Source organism: Agelaius phoeniceus, chromosome 17, assembly GCF_051311805.1.
Source record: "Agelaius phoeniceus isolate bAgePho1 chromosome 17, bAgePho1.hap1, whole genome shotgun sequence".
NCBI classification, from domain to species: Eukaryota; Metazoa; Chordata; class Aves; order Passeriformes; family Icteridae; genus Agelaius; species Agelaius phoeniceus.
The window spans coordinates 8,250,322-8,267,755 of record NC_135281.1 but is presented as its reverse complement, the minus strand read 5'-3'; the positions used below and the strand labels follow the sequence as shown (position 1 = coordinate 8,267,755).

Here is a 17,434-nt window from a genome sequence, read left to right as displayed (position 1 = left end):
CAGTGATTTTGTCATCCGTGCTGTTTGTTCCTCCTTGTTTTCTTTTTTCTTTTCAAAGAAAACATTGTTGCGATGTTTGTGTAGCTGCAGGGCACGAATCCACATCAAGGCTTGTATTTATATCCCACCTGGGAAGGGCAGTTGCATCAGCACATTTTGTAAAACGTTGAGCAAAGCAGCCCTTGCTGCAGGAAATGGTTTTTCTTCACACCAGATTGCCTCACGGCTCTGTGCCTTCCCAGCAATGCTGGCTCCTGGAGAAGGCTCCTGGGGCACTCCTGGGGGATCACTCCATGCCAGGGTGGCCGTGAGAGCTGGCACAGCTTCCTGCTGGGCACTGCCTCGGCCCCTCTGCCCTGTGCCAGGGTGGTGCTTCTGTGGTGAGCAGCCTCGCCCTGTGCTGTTCTGCTGGGATCCCCATTTTCCAGAGTGCTGGTGCGAGTGGGAGTGCCACAGGATGATGTCCGTGTTCTGTGGCCACCAAAGCTGTGGTGAACCCATGACCTCAGCCATAATGCCACCCTTGGGCTCAGGCAGGGCACTCCCGGGACAGGCAGGAGCCACTCCCAGGGGAGGAGCCCAGGGAAGTTGACAGTGAGACCACTCAGAACCTCACACAGCCCCCTTGGCAGGAGGCAGCTCACTGGCCCTGGAGGTGCTGCTGGTGGCTGTGCCTTGGGCATGGAGGGGCTCTTCTGGTGTGTTCTGGTGCCTCTTGTGCCATCAGTGCTTGCCCTGACCCCAAGACAGAGCGACGGTGGCACCAAGCCATGCATTCCTTCTCTGATGTGCCTTGTCCCACACCCGGTGCCACAGGTCTTGTCCCACACAGGTCGGTGCCATGGCTGCCATTCCTGGAAGATCTTGGGGATATCAACAGCCTTTCCAGGATGTGCTTGGAGCTGCTGGATGCAAACAGCTGGCTCCCCTGTGCCTGCCAGAACTGCTGCTGCTACTGCTGAGTGTTTTTTTTCCCCTTCTGGAGGGATCCTGTGGCTTCCTTCCCAGACCCTGAGACCTTGGAGCCACAGTCCAAGGCCACCAGTTTCCACCCTCTCCCGTGCTGCTGATTCATCACTGCTGGTTAGTTAAAAAATGGTAATCAGCAAATTACTGAAATATAAGTAAAATAAACAAGGTGGGCAGAGAACTGTGGATGTAGCAGGGGCCCAAAGGCCTCGGGTGTGCAGTGTGCTGTGTTCTGTCTGTCCCCTGCACTCGTCCCCAGCACAGGGCCTGTGCCTGGATGAGCACTCCTGGAGCAGGGGGTCAGTACCTGGCGCTGCCATGGCATTCCTGACCCTGCCAGTCCTGCATGCCTGCCCAGGCTGGTCCTGCAAGGCTGCTCTGCTCAGTCCCCCTCGCTCCAGCCCCTCAAATGAAAGAGGGGTTGCTACACCCCAGGGCAGAGCAGGCAGACTGTGGGGCTGCTCCCCACCCCGAGGGGGCATGGCAGCTCCCACAGGTCTGCTGCCTCTTGACTGGGTGCTCTGCAGCCCTTCTCCTTCCCGAGCAGCACGGCAGCTCTGTCCATCCTGGTGTTCCTTCAGCCTGGGGTGTGCCTTCCTCCACTCACACGCTGCCCGGTTTTGAAAGGTCTCAGGTCGCGTGGCCGGGGCAGCTCCCGGCGGACAGCCAGGCTGTGTGCCATTCCTGGGCTGCCTGGGCTTTGTCCATATGCCTGTGTTGACAACTGAGCTGCTCTGAGTTAATTTGGCAGCAAGCGCTGGAACAGTTGTCAAATGTTTTACTGAAATCCGAACGTGTTGCATCTAACGCCCTTCCTTCTGCTTTGCGCAGTTTACAATTAAATACCACCAGTTTTGCCCATATTCCACCTTCCACAAACCCCCGCTCCTTATTCCCATTGCTGACAGCCATGGATTCCTGGCAGCACATTGTCCCCTTGCACACAGTCAGGTTCCCTGTCATTGTCACAATTGCTGCTCTTCCTGTTTTAGCAGGCAGCTGCCGTGCCCATGTCACCGCCGGGAGCAAAGTGCTGCCCACCCATCCTGTGCCATGGTGCTGATGGCTCACTGCAGCAGCTGTGCCCCCAGAGCTGGCAGCCACCCAGCTCTGTCCTGCCCTGCTCCCCTCCCACCTCCTGCCTCACTCCTGTGGTGCACAGGAGATGCTTCCATGGAGCTGATCCAGCAGGTCGCCCAAGAGGGGATGCTGAGGGGGTGATGGCCATGAGGCTGCCCATGGATACCCCTTCCCAAATGCTCCCCAGGTGACCTGGACCCTGTGCCCCTCTCACCTGCCTGAATACTCCATACTCTTGCTCCTAACAGGTGGGAAAGTTTTTGGAGGCAGAAGCTGAGGCAGGAGGAGGGTTAAGGGATAGGATGGAGTTTACAACAAGGAACTCCTGAAGTACAAGAGCCCTGCAATGTTTGGAGCAGGTGGTGTGAGTTGTGCCAGGTGCCAGCTTCCAGCCCCAGTGCCTGCTGAATGGAGCTCTGGGTTGGATTCCTGCAGCATTCCAGTGGGACCCCAATAGATACAGGGGGTTCCCAGCGTGGGCATGGAGGGGATGTCCCAGCCCAGCTCAGGGAGGTGACTGTGCCACCCACCTGGATACCGGGAGTCGCTGTGGCAGGCAGGGGATCCGTCATGTGTGCTTTGCAGCTGGGCTGGGTGGTGACACGGCAGCTCTGGTTTCAGTGCCTGCAGGGTGGAGTGAGCCGCCCTGTGATAGCGGCCACGTCATCCCCACCCAGACAAGGTGTGGGGACAGCAGCATCAGTCTGGGCACACTGGGGCTGGGTGGCAGTGTGACTGAGGGGTAAGGGGCTGGGACACCAGGCAAGCAGGGGTGAAGGGTTGGCAAGAAGGTGATGCTGAGAGGTGGGGAGTTCCCCAGGTGAGGCAAGGGACTGAGCAGATCCCCCACAGAGCTTGGGGCAGGCAGGGAGGGAATGCAGGGCCAGGCACTGCTGGTGCTGGAGAGCTGTGGGTCTGTGGCATGCAGGGTGGTTGCCGGGAAGGGTCCTGGGCCCAGCTGGAGACTGCAGTCCCAGCCCACGCGGGGCCCAGCGCCAGGACAGCAGATACGGGAAGTGTGTGCAGGAATGTTGTTTCTGTCTGGAGCCCTTGAGCAGGAGTGATGGAGCTCCGAGCTCTGACGCAGAGCTGCTCCCTCTGCCCTGTCCTGCTCCCACGCCAAGTGTCCCCATGCTCCGGTCACTGCATACCATGGACCAGGGCTGGGGTGTCAGTTCTGCTCCCTGGGCATGGGGTGGTGCAGAGCCCATGGCACATGCTCAGCTAGAGGCATGCAGTAATGCCCTGCCCTCTGTTCAGGGTGTCTGGCTGTGCCATGGTGGCCATGGCACTGCAGCTTTTGCCAGATCCAAGTGCTCCCTTCCCTCTGCCCAGGTTGTGTTCCCAGTGCGACCAGCACTTGCTCTCCCCAGTCCAGTGCTGTCTCATCTGCACAAGATGCTGACTCTCTCCCACTTCACTTCCCCTTGCCACCACACTCCTGCTTATACTGAGAGGGATCCTGATGCCATCCACATGCCTATGCCTGTCTTTTGCTCCTGTGTCCCCCTGTCCCCTGCCTGGGGTTCTGATTGTGAAGCAGTGACTCTGGCAACTGGGTGTTCCCTCACCCCTGGCTCCTCAGCTCACTACCAGCTTTGTTGCCCTGGTGCATCCCATGTGTGTGGACCTCTCCCCTGGCTGTCTGGTGCCACACTCCCTCCCTGGCTGGTGCCCACCCTGCTTGCCTCTATGGGGGGAATTGAACTGTGGGGGTGTCTAGGGACCCTGGCTCCATACAATCCCCCCAAACCTCACTGCTGACCCAACCAGCACCTCCCAGCAGGTGTCCTGCAGCCTCGCAGAGGTGCTGCTGTGTCCTGTCAGCCTCTGTCCGGGGCAGGGATCCAGACAGGCAGCAGCCCCCTTTGAGGTCCTGGAGCAGTTTCCCACAGAGGGTCTGCATGAGGGTGGCCATGAGTAAGGCTGTGTGAAGGGGCTGCGGTGGCTGTTCCTTCCCCTTTCGGCACCGACGGTGGTGACCGGCAACCTCGTGGCTCGGGCAGTGTCTGGGATGCAGGATGTCTGCCTGGGTTTTTCCATCTCACTCCTTTCAGGGGCTCTGAGAGTGAAAAAGGTGGCCTGGGCTGTGCACAGCTCCTGGGGTCTCTGCCATCCACAGCCTCTCCTGCCTGTGGCACTGCCCCATCACCACTGCCCTCCTCTTTCCCACCAGCCACAGTGGCTGCCCCAAGCCTCCCTCCACACATGCACTTTCTGAGGAACCTGTGCCTTGACTCAGCTCCCACTGACGAGCCGACTGAGGCTGCCTTGCATGGGGCTCATGCCAGCAGTGCCGAGCCCATTCCACAGAATTCCCTGCCTGGCACAGAGGCTGCCAGCGCTGCCAGACATGGGGGATTCCCTGCTGCCCTGGCCCTGCTCCTTGACGAGCCTCCAGAGAGTCACCAGAAATTCCCCCGGGATGGTTTTTAGGAGGAAGCTGGTGAGCGGGGCCATGAGTCAGTGGGAGCGGCCAGGACGGGGGCAGAGCTGCGGATGGCAACCCCTCCTGGAGCTCCCACTGCCCAGCTCGAGGGCTTACTGGGACTGGGGCACCGTGTGTGGGGCATTGGCCCTCATCTCTTCCTGCCATCACTTGCTCCAAGGTCCCACTCCCCTCTCAGCCCCATTTCTACCAGTGAGTGCTACTGTGTGCTGCTGGGCTGTGGCTCGGCCCTCAGGGTGCCACAGGCAGCACGATGCCATGGTGTGCCCTGGCAGAGTGCCCAGGCTGTTGGAGCCACAGCTTCTGCATGTGGTGGAAATGAAGGATGGGAATAGCATGGGGAAGGCCAAGGGATCTGCCACAGTGCCAGGGAGACCAGAGCTGGATCTGATTTTCTGACTATATCCCAGAGCTGGAGTCAGAAGTCTCCTTGTTGGGGATGCCCTGCAGGTTATTTAGCACCCAGCTCCCACAACAGCTTTGTGCTCTGGGAGGCTGGAGAGTGGAGGATGTGGAGCAGTGCCTGCTCCCCAAATGCCTCAGGAGCCACCAGCTTCAATGGGCTCTCTTGGCAGAGACCCTCCTCACCTCAGCTGCCAGCCAGGCAGGGAGCACAGAGAGCCACTGCCTCCTGCCTGCTGGGCCATCACAGGGACAAGGGGAGCAGGCTGGACCCTGTGGGAGGGGGCTGTAGGGTGACCTGGCTGCAGGGCCCCTGGGCTATGTCCCACCGTGAGAGAATGCTTGGCTGGATGTGTTTGTCACACCGGGTGCAGGACGGCGGCTGCTTGTGAAACAATTTCCTGTGCCAGGGAATGGGGGCTGCTCTTGCAGGGCTGTGGTGGGGGAGTGAGGCAACCCCCTGATTTCTCACCATTGCTTCCTCCCAGCTTAGCCCACACTGCCAGTGAGTTTCCTGTGCCCAGCCAGCTGTGGATGCATCCCACCAGCACAGGGCATCTGGCAGGTGATGCTGCCCCAGGGATGAGCCCTCACTTGGGCATGGCGGTTCCTCTTCAAGGGCACAAGGAGCAGAGCCCTGACCTCTCACTGTCCCCAGCTGTGCTGGGTGCCAGCTGCTCATCCTTTGGCTGGGCCAGGAGCTGCTGGTTTGGCTCAGACAGAGCTGGGGGGATACTGGGAGGGAGCAGCTGCTGAACCCCAGTCTGGTACTGTTGGGAGCTGGGAAGACAAGCACTAACAGCAATGGGGTGAACAGGAGGATCCTCCTGATGAAGCCAGCTGAGCTTCATGGGGCTGGGCTTCCTGGGGCTCATGGGGTTTGTGAGGGCTGGGGCAGGGGATCTGCTCTGGGACCTGTGTCTCAGCAGCCTCGCTGGGCTGCACCAGTGCTCCCTCCCCCCCGCTGACGCTGCGCCTTCTCCTCTGCCATCTGTTTTCTCCTCGCTCCTCATCCCTGTTTGCTTTCCCCTTCACTGCTCTCGTTCCCACAAGCGTCGGCACTTTGGGAGAAGCAGGAAAACACCATCCCATGGCAAGGTCTGTGCTGTGCTGGGTGGGAACCTGAGTCAGCAGCACCCTGCAGAGCAGGGCAGCAAGGATAGGGCACCCCTAATGTCCCAGGGCCCCAGGTGGAGCATTCCCATGTCCAGAGCTGCTCCTGGGCAGGCACTGCCTCTGGTACCAGGAAGCTCTGCCATTCAGCTGCTGGCATTTGGGCTTGGGGTGAGGAGCCATGGGAATCTCCAAGGCTGGAAACACTCTGACCCACTGGATGCAGCTGTGGTGGGGAAGGATGTAGAGTCCTGGTGAGAGTGCAAGCTCCCAAATCCCAGGCAGGTGGGATCCAGATGCTGGGGCTCAGGTGAGGGTTCCACTGCCATCTGCCCCCATGCCCACCCACGTCCTCGTGGGTCTGGGTCCAGCACCATCAGCCCTTGGCCAGCCGAGCTCAGTGTCAGCCAGGGTGATGACACAGCTACAGGATCCTGAGCACCTGGCTGCCTCCAGTGATGCCCTGCTGTCCCCACAGCTACCACGGTCTTGGGGCCAGCAAGGAGCAGGGCAGTGCCTGCGCAGGGCAGCCCCAGGGTGGCCGTTCAGTGCTGTGCTGTGGCCCGGTGCAGCTGCCCAGCCGCTGTCTCCTTCCTGTCCTCGGAACGCAGCGTGTTTAGTAAACAAGGTGATGAAACAGTTAAGGCAGAGATGGAGTGTGCGTTTCGTCACCGTGGGAAGGGAGAAGGGAGCGTGAGTCGGCGCTGAGGGGTCTGAGGGTGACTCACTGCCCTCCCACCCCATAAATAGGAGCGGGTAGCCCGGCGGCACCCAGAGCAGACAGCAGGGACCAGCACTGCCACATCCCTCCTGTCAGCGCCGAGCCATGGCACTGCTCCTGGCCCCGCTTGTCGCAGGGCTGCTGGCCGTCTCCTGCTATGCAGCCCCTCTCCAGGGCAAGCCGCAGGCGGTTGTCACCTTCCCGGGGGACCTGATCAGCACCCTGCCGGATCTACAGCTGGCAGAGGTGAGGGGAGCACGGCCCCGTGGTGCCCTCCTGGCACCCAGGTCCCCAAGGGGGCACCCAGGCTGACAGTGAGGGCTGCAGGCACAGCTTGAGAGCTGCCGTTCTCCTTGCACTCGGGGAGGCACCCAGGCTGGGATGGGAGCCCGGGGCTGCTGGAGCCCCCTCCTGCCTCGCTCACCCCTCTGGCTGCCTTCCCTCCACAGCGCTACCTGCAGAGGTTCGGCTACACCACGGAGGCAGAGGCTAAGATTGGTGGCAGGCACGTGTCCCTGGGCAAGGCACTGCTCAAGATGCAGAAGCAGCTGGGCCTGGAGGAGACGGGAGAGCTGGATGCTGCCACACTGGAGGCCATGCGAGCCCCCCGCTGCGGCGTCCCTGACATAGGAACCTTCCTTACCTTTGAGGGGGACCTCAAGTGGGACCACATGGACCTGACTTACCGGTGAGTCTGCTCTGGAGATGAACCCTTGTGTCCCCACAGTGATGGTCCCAGGAGAATGGAAAGCCTGAGGGACCAGGAGGCTGACAGCCTCTGCTCAGCCCTTCTCTGGGCTTGCTGCTGCCTGTACAGATGGGTCCCAGTGCTGCCAGGGCCAAGCTGGGATGGCAGCAGCATCTGCTCCCTGATGCCCAGAAGGGGCACCTGAGCCCTGGGTGAGGTCAAGGGTGGTGACTGCTATCACCTCTGGAGGGTCTGCTCCTTCCCAGAACAGGGTCACTCCTGCATGAGGAGGGGAGTTGGCAGCACTGATCCTCTGCCTCCCTGGATGAGGAGGGGAGCTGGCAGCACTGACCCTCTGCCTCCCTGGCAGGGTGATGAACTACTCCCCTGACCTGGACCGTGCCGTGATCGACGATGCCTTCAAACGGGCGTTCCAAGTGTGGAGCGATGTGACCCCTCTCACCTTCACCCAGATATACAGTGGCGAGGCAGACATCATGATCATGTTTGGCAGCCAAGGTGATGTCCTTTGGGCAGGCAGGGAGTGAGGAGGGGCCTGGTGACGCATGCTGCCTGTGAGAGCCTTACCCCGTGTCTCCTTGGGCTGTGCCCAGAGGCCCCCTGCCCCGACACGTGCAGGAGGTGCGCAGGGCTTGGGTGTCTGTGTGCGTGCTGGGGATGTGAGGGCTCCTCTGGCAGGTCCAGCTGAGGGTGCTTTTCCCTGCAGAGCATGGGGATGGATACCCCTTCGACGGCAAGGATGGGCTCCTGGCCCACGCCTTTCCCCCAGGCCAGGGCATCCAGGGCGATGCCCACTTTGACGACGATGAGTTCTGGACACTGGGAACTGGCTTAGGTAAGGACAGGGTGCGGTGGGCTGGGGGGTCTGATGGTGCCAACCCCAGCCCCAGCATTGAGCCGCCCCTCTCTGAGCAGTGGTGAAGACCCGCCACGGGAATGCCAATGGAGCCGAATGCCACTTCCCCTTCATCTTCGAGGGCCACTCCTACTCCCACTGCACCACGGAGGGGCGCAAGGATGGGCTGCCCTGGTGTGCCACCACCCCCAACTATGACCGGGATAAGAAATACGGCTTCTGCCCCAGCGAGCGTGAGTAGTGGTGACCATAACCCCCGGCCAGCCCCGCGGTGCCTGGGGCCCTCCTCACTCTCCCTCACCCCACAGTCCTCTACACCAATGGTGGCAACAGCGATGGAGCCCCCTGCGTCTTCCCCTTCATCTTCGAGGGCACCTCCTACGATGCCTGTACCACAGACGGGCGCTCTGACGGCTACCGCTGGTGTGCCACCACCTCCAGCTTTGACCAGGACAAGAAATACGGCTTCTGCCCCAACCGAGGTGCCAGCAGGGAGGGGGGAACGCAGGGGAGGGGGCACATGAGGGATCTCAGCGTTGTCCCGGCTTCTGGCCACTGCAGCCAGGGGCCAGGGACAGCCTCACTGACACTTTGCTGCAGACACGGCTGTGATCGGCGGCAACTCCCAGGGGGACCCGTGTGTCTTCCCCTTCACCTTCCTGGGACAGTCCTACAGTGCCTGCACCAGCCAGGGCCGGCAGGATGGCAAGCTCTGGTGTGCCACCACCAGCAACTATGACACCGACAAGAAGTGGGGCTTCTGCCCTGACAGAGGTACTGCCTGTGCTTCCCTTTGTGCCTCCCAGACCCATGCCATATTGTCACACTCCTTGTGGGGACCACAGTCTCTGGATGGTGTGTCCTGCCCTGTTGTGGCCCACCAGGCACTTAGGCCAGTGCTTTCTCCCAGGTTACAGCATCTTCCTGGTGGCTGCCCATGAGTTTGGACACTCACTGGGTCTGGACCACTCCAGTGTGCGTGAGGCCCTGATGTACCCCATGTACAGTTACATCCAGGACTTCCAGCTGCACCCCGATGACGTCCAGGGCATCCAGTACCTCTATGGTGAGCAGCTGCACTGCAGCTGGGTGCATTGGGTGTCCTGCAGCACCCAGCTGATCCCAGCCTCATGCCCTCCCCTGTATTCACTCAGGTCGTGGCTCTGGCCCTAAGCCCACTCCACCTGCACCTGCTCCCACTGAGGAGCCCCAGCCCCTGCCCACGGAGGAGCCCCAGCCCATGCCCACAGAGGAGATCCAGCCCATGCCCACAGAGGCTGGCAGCACCTCCACCACTGAGGAAGAGGAGGAGACGACACCAGAGCCCACAGTTGGACCCATTCCTGTGGACCCCAGCCGGGATGCCTGCATGGAGAGGAACTTTGATGCTATCACAGAGATCAATGGGGAGCTGTACTTCTTCAAGGATGGGTGAGTGGCAGCATCTGGCACCTCCTGCCCTGGTGAGGTGGGATGCGGGGGAACACAGGGATATGGGGGACATGGGCTGTGGCAGACTGAGGTGATCAGGAGAGCTCATCTTCCCCACCAGGAAATACTGGACCTACTCATCCTTCTGGAAATCGGGCATCCAGGGTGCCTTCTCTGTTGCTGATACCTGGCCTGGCCTCCCAGATACCATCGATGCTGTTTTCCAGGATTTGCTCACCAAGAGGGTCTTCTTCTTTGCTGGTGAGCTCTGCCCCCATTGCCCTCGCCCAGCCCCACGGGCAGTGGGAGGAGCCTGGAGAAGGCTGGGAGCTCTCAGGGCTGTCTGACACCCCCCCTATCCCCACTATCTCCCACTGCAGGTCGGCAGTTCTGGGTGTTTTCTGGGAAGAGTGCGCTGGGCCCCCGGGGGATCGAGAAGTTGGGTATAGGGAAGGAAGCCGGCCGCCTCTCGGGGGCCCTGCAGCGGGGCCGCGGCAAAGTGCTGCTCTTCAGCGGGGAGAGCTACTGGAGGTGAGCGGGGCTGGAGAGCAGCAGGGCTGGAGAGCAGCAGCGCCTGCCTGAGCCATGGCCAGGGGCTGGGAGCGGGGTTCCCAGCAGCCCTGAGCGCGGCTCTGCTCTCCCACAGGCTGGATGTGAAGGTTCAGAGGGTGGACAAGGGCTACCCCCGTGCCACCGACGATGTCTTCACCGGCGTCCCCCTGGATGCACGCAATGTCTTCCTCTACCAAGGTGAGTGGGACCTGGCAGGTGGGTGCTGTGTGTTCAGGCCTGGGCTGCCTGAGCCTGTCATGGCATTGCTCTGGTTCCTGCTTGGGATGCTCGGGTGTGTGGGGAATGGTTCTGGGACAGGGCATGCCATCAGCCTGGTGGGTCCTTGTGCTGGAGCTGGCAGGGTGCCAGCAAGGTGCAAGGTGTGCTTGTGCTGCTTGGGCAGCCACCAGGATGGATCTTTGTATGGCCAAACTCCTGCTGACCCTCCATTCCCTCCATCCCCCTCCTTGCCCAGGCAAGTACCACTTCTGCCGGGGCAGCTTCTACTGGAGGATGACACCGCGCTACCAGGTGGACAGGGTGGGCTACGTCAAGTATGACATCCTGCAGTGTCCCCAGAACTGAAGGCCTGACCAGCCACCAGCTCTGCCAGTGCTGCTCCCTGCCCACTGCTCCCAACCTGCGGGCTCCTGTCTCATGGGCTGACCCCTGGGAGCCTTGTGGCTGTGGGTAGCCCCAGATGAGATCACCATCTTCCTGGAAGAAAGGGGCAGGGGGTCCTCACCTCCTGGGAGCTGCCCAGCCTGGAGAGCCCCAGCTGGGGAGAAGGACTCTTGCCACAGCTGGCATTGTGCCACTCCTGCCAGTGCCAGCTCCACTGCACAGAGGCGTTTGTCTGGTGCAAACCGCACATGGATTCGAGACAAATTTGTCTTTTTCCTGAGCCAGCGATGCCAGGTCAGGCTGAGCCCCACTGGGAGCTGGCGCCTGAGGTCACACCAGGGTGAGGGACAGGGTTTTGCCTACTCCTGCCCACTGCCCACTCTGCCAACCACCCCCTCTGCCAATTGCCTGCCCATTTGTAATAAAGACAATTCTTTGGACACAGCCTCGAGTGCTCTATCAGCTGTCGGGACTGTGATTTGGAGAACTCCCATGTGCTGGGAGCATCATCCTCTCCCAGCCCCGGGGGTGCCAGCACCAGTGGGCAAGGGGGCTCTGTGGGGGGACCGTTACCAAATCCCCCTTAGCTAAGGACTCTGGATCCCGTAGGGACACTGGGTCCAAGGGGGAGTGATGTCCCTCGGTCCCAACATTGTCCACCACCAGCGCTACGCCAGGGGCGGCACCCCCGCCCCGACTGACCGGACCTCCCAAGCCCTGGATCCGCATAATCCTCCACCCACTGCCCTCCCCTGCGCTCCACCTTTGCACCGAGATGAGGAGCGGGCGGTTGTCACCGCGTGTGGCCGGCACTCAGCGTGTGACCGAAGTCCCCAGTGCAGCTGAGACCCCGCCGCGGGCTGGCCCCGTAGATTCCCCCGGCCCCGGTTTGTCCCTGCGTGGCCGCAGAGCGCGGCGGCAGGGCCAGGGCCGGGATCGTGTCCGAGGGTGCCCGGGTCTGGGCAGGGTGGGGCAGCCGCAACTCCGGGGCTGTAATTAGGTGCAATTAGCGGCCGTGGCTCCGGACAGGGCGGGGGCAGAGCACGGCCCCCTCCCGTCCCGTTGGGGCACGGTCCCAGCACCCCCAGTTCGGCGGCGGCCGTGGGACCGACCGGGCGTGGCGGAGCGGTCCGGTCCCGTCGAGTCGAGTCGAGCCGGGCCGGACGGGGCCGAGCCGAGCGGAGCGGAGCGGGGCCGAGCCGATCCGCTCGGACTGGAGCCAGCCCTGCGGCCGCGGGGGCGGCGCGGCGGGCGGTGCCGCGGGCACTAGGACCCCGGTCAGCGCCCGGCGGGGCCGCGCTCAGCCACCGCCGGGGCCGGAGCCACTTGTGGCGACGACGGGGCCATGAGCGGGCGGTTCACCGTCACCGGCGGCGGGGGTGAGCGCCGGGGGCAAGGGGGACCCGGGGAGGCTCCGGAGGCGGGACACGGTCCGCGACGAGGATCCGCGGGGCAGGACAGGCTCCGCGGGGAGGCTCCGCGAGGAGGGTCCGCGGGGAGGGCCGGGCCGTCGGGACACCATGGGGGGTGCGGAGCTGCGGTCGATCTGGCCCCTCGGAGGCAGTGCAGACCCCCGGAGTAGGGATGGCTCGGAGCTGCGGGATCCGGGAGATGGGAGGTGCAGAGCAGGGAGTGGGGCTCAGCCGCCCTCCCGGGCAGAACCCCTCGTCTCAGACTCTTCCCCGCGGCCACCTCCGCTCCTCAGGGAGCTCCCCTGTTTCGTCCCCGTAGCGGGGGCCGCTGGAGCGAGGCCCTGCTGCTGCCGGACCGGCAGCGGGATGGAGCGGGATTACGGCTGTGGGTCGGCTGTGGGTGCGGGGTCACATATTGCTCCCCAGGTGGAGGGGGCCTGCTGCCCAGCCGGGAGAGGGCAAGCTGTGGCCAGCCCCTCAGATGCAGCAGTGCCCACCGGGCTGCCATGGGCACAGGCACTGGAGCCGGCAGCCATCGCCTCGTGGCGCCCAGGGGACGTGGCGGTGGGGCTCTGCTGTCACCGGAGCCGTATCGATCCCAGAAAACCGGCCGACAGCAGCACCGGAGCTGTGCTGCCGGAGCTGTGACCTTGCACCCTCGGCGAAGGGCGCGGGTGGGAGGCGCGAGCAGCCGGACGGACACCACGGCCCCCGGGCTGGGCTGTGCCTCTGTCAGGGAGCTCTGGCCTTTGGGGCCCTGTATAGGATCACACTGTCGTGGGTGATGTAGGGCTGCGTCCGCTGGCCAGGGGATGCAGGGCCACTTGTCACTTTATGGCAGCCGGGCCAGCTGGGCCTGGCCTGTGGGCTGTGTTGGGGCGGAGCGGACCGTGATGAGCCAGGGCTGAATTCTGGGGCCCTCCAGGAACAGCTCCTCGGTTTGGCAGCCAGTCTGCTGGTGCGGGGCTGCAGGGAGCTGGGGTGGGCATGCCGAGTGGCCGTGGTGGGACCAAGGGACACATCCTTCTGGCTGAGCTGTGACCTTGTGCCCTCCCAGAGGACAGCCAGTGGCTGGTCCTGCTGGAGGTGTCCTGTTTTGTGGGGTGGTCAGGGCCGTGGCAGGGTGGCTACTTAGGGCTTGGCAGCATTCAGGGATTCCTCACATCCCACATTTCTCCACAGTGCTGGGACCATGGATGCTGCCTCTCGGGGGGATGGATGGGAGGGAGGGAGTGCGTGGGGTTGCAGGACTGGCAGGAGCTGCAGATGGCAGGCAGGAGCTCTGGACAGCAGTGGTCCGGGAGGGACTCGGCCCTGGGCAAACGCTCGGTGTTACCTGACCCCATGTCAGTGTCACGCGTGGGGGACAGAGTGACGGAGATCCCGGGGACCTCGGGGCGGTGCGGGAGCGAAGGCTGCAGCCGGCGGTGCTGCCAGTGCCGGGGCGGTGCAGGGACCCCCGGCCGGCTGGAGGGCCCCTGCTGGTCCGTGAGCTGGCGCCGTGCTCAGGGCACCTTGTGGCTCCCGAGGCCGCCCTTTGGGAAGGCCCTGCCCGGGAGCGGCCCCGGCCGGGTGGTTCTGAGGAGGGATCTCAGCCCCCGGGGCAGGGGAGGCAGCGGAACGGGACCGCGCGGTGCCGGGCGGGGCAGGGTACGGACAGGGCGCCGCGGCGGGGCCTCGGGCCCGGGGGCAGGTGCCTGCAGGAGCACGGCCCGATCCAGGGCTTGGCCCGGGAAATGGGATCCGTGCGGGCGGCGGCGGGGGCGGACGGGGCTGCGCGGGGTCTTGGCGGGGTCCGTGCGGGCGGCGGCGGGGGCGGACCGGGCTGCGCGGCGCCGCCAGGGGGCGATAACGGGACGGGACGGCTCCGGTGGGGGCGTGCCCCGCCCGGCCCCGCCCCCGCGGCCCCGCCCCGCCCCCGGGACTCGCCGGTGCCGCCGTCCCGCGGGGACCCGGTCCCGCCAGGAGCGCAGCGCGGCCCGGACCCCGCGGCACCGGGGATCGATGTGCTCCACCCGGGACCCACCGTGGGGCCGGGGCTCCCCCGCGGGCTGCACGGGGGGCGGCAGCCCCGGTGCCCGGTGCGCTGCCCGTGGGGCAGCCGCCCTGGCCCGAGAGGGCACCGGAGCATCCCCACCGCGCAGCCCCTCCGTGTCCCGAGCGGTCGGGCTCGGCGGCAGTAGCCATGGCAACCAAGCAGTTAAGGAGCCTCTCGTTGCCATGGAAACCGGTCCCGGTGTCACCCTTGCCGTGGCTCTCGGTGCTGAGGGGGTTCAGCAGCTCTCTCGGCCCCCCTGGGGGCTCTGGGGTCACAGGGCTGCGAGCCATGAGCCATGGACAAGGCTCTGTGGGGCAGCTGTGTGAGGCTGGCCCCAGGTGGGAGGTGAGGCCCTGAGGGAGAGCAGGGACCCCAGCAGCCCTGGCTGCAGCCCTGCAGGGCCCCTGCCGAGGGGCCAGGACACAAGGGAGGGGACAGGGGCACTTGGGGCACCGTGCACAGAGGGGTACAAATGAGCGACAGAGGCCGCTAAGGAGGCTCCCCCAGCCCTCCCATCTCCTCCAGCCCCCTCGCAGACACTGAGGTCAGGTTTGTGGCAGACTGGGTGCCCTTGGGGTATCATTAGATGAGCCGAGGGTGTGCAGCAGGTAAAGGCTGATGATACAGGGGGGTGGGATGCTCCCAGGGGGCTGGAGCAGCCGAAGCCCCATCAGTAGCCTTCCCAAGGAGTCTCCATGCCACTGAACACACCACAGGTGATTCAGTGGGGTGTCAAGAGTGGCCTCCTTGCACAGGCTGTGGGGCTGAGTGAGGGGTGCCGTGTGGGGCACAGGACACTTCAGTGCCTCATCAGCTGATCCTGCACCCAAACCCTTCTGGCAGCGGCTGGCAAGTGGCCATGCAGCTGCTCCTCGGCCATCGCTGGGCCCTCTGGCCCTGGCTCAGCAGTGGCTGCCTGCAATCCCCAGGGTACTGCAACTGGCACAGGGCTGCCTGGGGGCTCCTCAGCTGCGGGGCCTGGTGGGAGGAGGCTGCTGCTGCTGCTGATCCCTGTGCCAGGCTGCCCGGCCGCCCACTGCCGTGGCCCTGCTGCTGGCAAGACATCTGGGCAAGGGCAGCTGGGGACGCTGCGCCAGCTGCGCGCTGCACTGGGCTCGCGTGACGCAGGAGCTCTCAGCCCTGCCCCACGGCCTCTGCCAGCCCTGCCCCATGGCCTCTGCCAGCCCTGCCCCACTGCTGCCCTTTGCTCTCAGCCTCAGGCAGCTGCAGTGCCTCCCGTGGCTCCCCACCCAGCCCCATGGGACACTGCACCCTCCTCCCTGTCCTGTCCTGCTGCTGCAGCTGCTGTCAAATCCCAGCTGGTGCCAGCTCTGGGCTCTGCTTTTGCCCCGTGCTGGTGGCAGGGCCCTGACCTGTCTGGATGGAGATGAACAGGAGCACTCCATCCTGCCAAGGTGCTGCAGGATGTGTTGCCTCTGGGCTCCTGGGGCTTTCAGGACAGTGTGGTGAGGGCACATTGTGATGCCAACCCGCTGCTACAATACTTGGCTGGCATCACTGCCCTTCTGCCCTGCTGCACCTCCATCGTCTTGGGGTCTCTCCTGCCCCAGCTCTTCTTTTCCCTGGGAGCTGCTTGTCCTCGTGCCTCAAGCCCTCGGTGTGGGGTGTCCCATCCTGGTGGGATGTGGGTGGGCAGGCTGTTGACAGTGCCCAGGGATCACAGCAGGCAGTGCAATGTGCTGACCAGCATCTCCAGAGCACAGCCGCCCTCCCTGCCCGTGTGGCACACTGCCAGGCTGCCCGCTCCCTGCCCTCAGGAGGTTTCCCAGTGACTCCAGCACGTGTCTCGCTCCTGGGAGGTTTGACCGCTGCTGGTAATAGGACAGGCAAGGGCCAGCAGCCAGGATTCCTGCCCTAGGAATGTCTCTGAGAACGGTTCCCCCTACCCAGGCTCTGTGCAGAGGGGTCTGGGACATTCTCAGGAGTCTCTGCAGGGGTACAGGACCCTTTGCAGGGATGATTCTTGGCTTGGCCGCTCTCCATCGTCATTCCTGGGCAGCCTCTTGCAGTTAAGTGGGGCACTGATGCTCTGCCTGGCCTGGTGCCAGCATCCTGCCTGCTACTCCGACTCAGGGGCCACTTGCAGCTGATCCCCCACTCCATGGCCAGGGAAAAGTGTCAGTCTTCCTCTTTCCCCATGCCCTCATGCTGCCTGCAGCACAACTGCAAGCAATGCAAGGGCATGGATGATGCCCAAACCGTGCCAGACCTCTCTCTTTTCGACACATTACACCACATACCCCAGTCAGGGGCGTTTTGGCCAGGGTTAATGCCAGTGCTCTGCTGGGGGATCAAGCCCCCTCAGTCTCCTCTGCCTCAGAGACACTCTCAGTTGCCCCCACATGCTGGTGGGACCCTGCACACAGGATAAGCCAATGCAGTCTTGATAGCGTAGCCCCCTGTGCTGCCGTCAAATCCCAGCCCCTGAAATGGAGCCATAATCCAGGGATTAGGGGATTAGTGGTCTTTCACGTGCTCCCTCCCCCGCATCTGTTTTAGTAGGAAAATCCCTCTTGTGCCGAGCCCACGCGCTGTGTCCTCCTGCAAAAAATCACCCTGTGGGGCTTGGCACTCACCATGGCTGCCTGGAGCCTGGCCTGCTGCCCTTCTGGCCAGCCAGAGCCCTCTTGGGGTGTTAGGGGTGCCCTCTGCCCCCCCCAGGCCAGCATGGGACGGTGGTTTTGTCCACTACATCCTGTCTGCAGCCCCTTCCTTCCAGTCCCAGCCCTCGGGAGTGGGTCAGCCCTTGCTCCAGCGCTGGCTACTGCTCAGGGCTGAGGGGTGCAGGTGTGAGGGGTTGGTGCTACTGCAGCTGGACAGGGTCAGCCCCATGTGGTGACTGTCACACAGAGCCCTGGGCGGGGAGTGCCCACCCTGAGTTGCCCACCTTGAACTGCCCATCCTCCCTGCAGCCCTCCTGTGCCACTGGCCATGGAGCTGGGGCTGTGCTGCTGCAGCTCCCTGGGGATGCCAGGTGCTGGGTCCTGGCAGCAGGGATCAGTGCTGCCTGCCGGGCTGGGGTGAGGGGTCTGAGCCTCTCTCCTGGCCGCGAGGTCA

At 63.7% G+C, this 17,434-nt stretch overlaps 2 protein-coding genes across 2 annotated transcripts in view; both read left to right on the top strand.

Moving 5' to 3' along the window:
* The first annotated feature begins 6,527 nt into the window (after positions 1-6,527).
* Positions 6,528-11,350, top strand: MMP9 (matrix metallopeptidase 9). The gene is made up of 13 exons (XM_054644231.2): positions 6,528-6,980; positions 7,184-7,422; positions 7,793-7,941; positions 8,150-8,278; positions 8,359-8,532; positions 8,608-8,781; positions 8,900-9,073; positions 9,210-9,365; positions 9,454-9,730; positions 9,852-9,991; positions 10,111-10,261; positions 10,377-10,480; positions 10,758-11,350. Exons 1-13 carry the CDS (start codon positions 6,840-6,842, stop codon positions 10,865-10,867), a joined length of 2,118 nt encoding a protein of 705 aa, XP_054500206.1. The 5' UTR covers positions 6,528-6,839; the 3' UTR covers positions 10,868-11,350.
* A 785-nt stretch (positions 11,351-12,135) lies between these two features.
* SLC12A5 (solute carrier family 12 member 5) overlaps positions 12,136-17,434 on the top strand; it is a 31,457-nt gene continuing 26,158 nt past the window's right edge. The window contains exon 1 of the mRNA XM_077187341.1: positions 12,136-12,285. Coding sequence (XP_077043456.1) covers positions 12,252-12,285 — 34 coding nt within the window. The 5' untranslated portion in view covers positions 12,136-12,251. The remainder of the gene's footprint in view (positions 12,286-17,434) is intronic.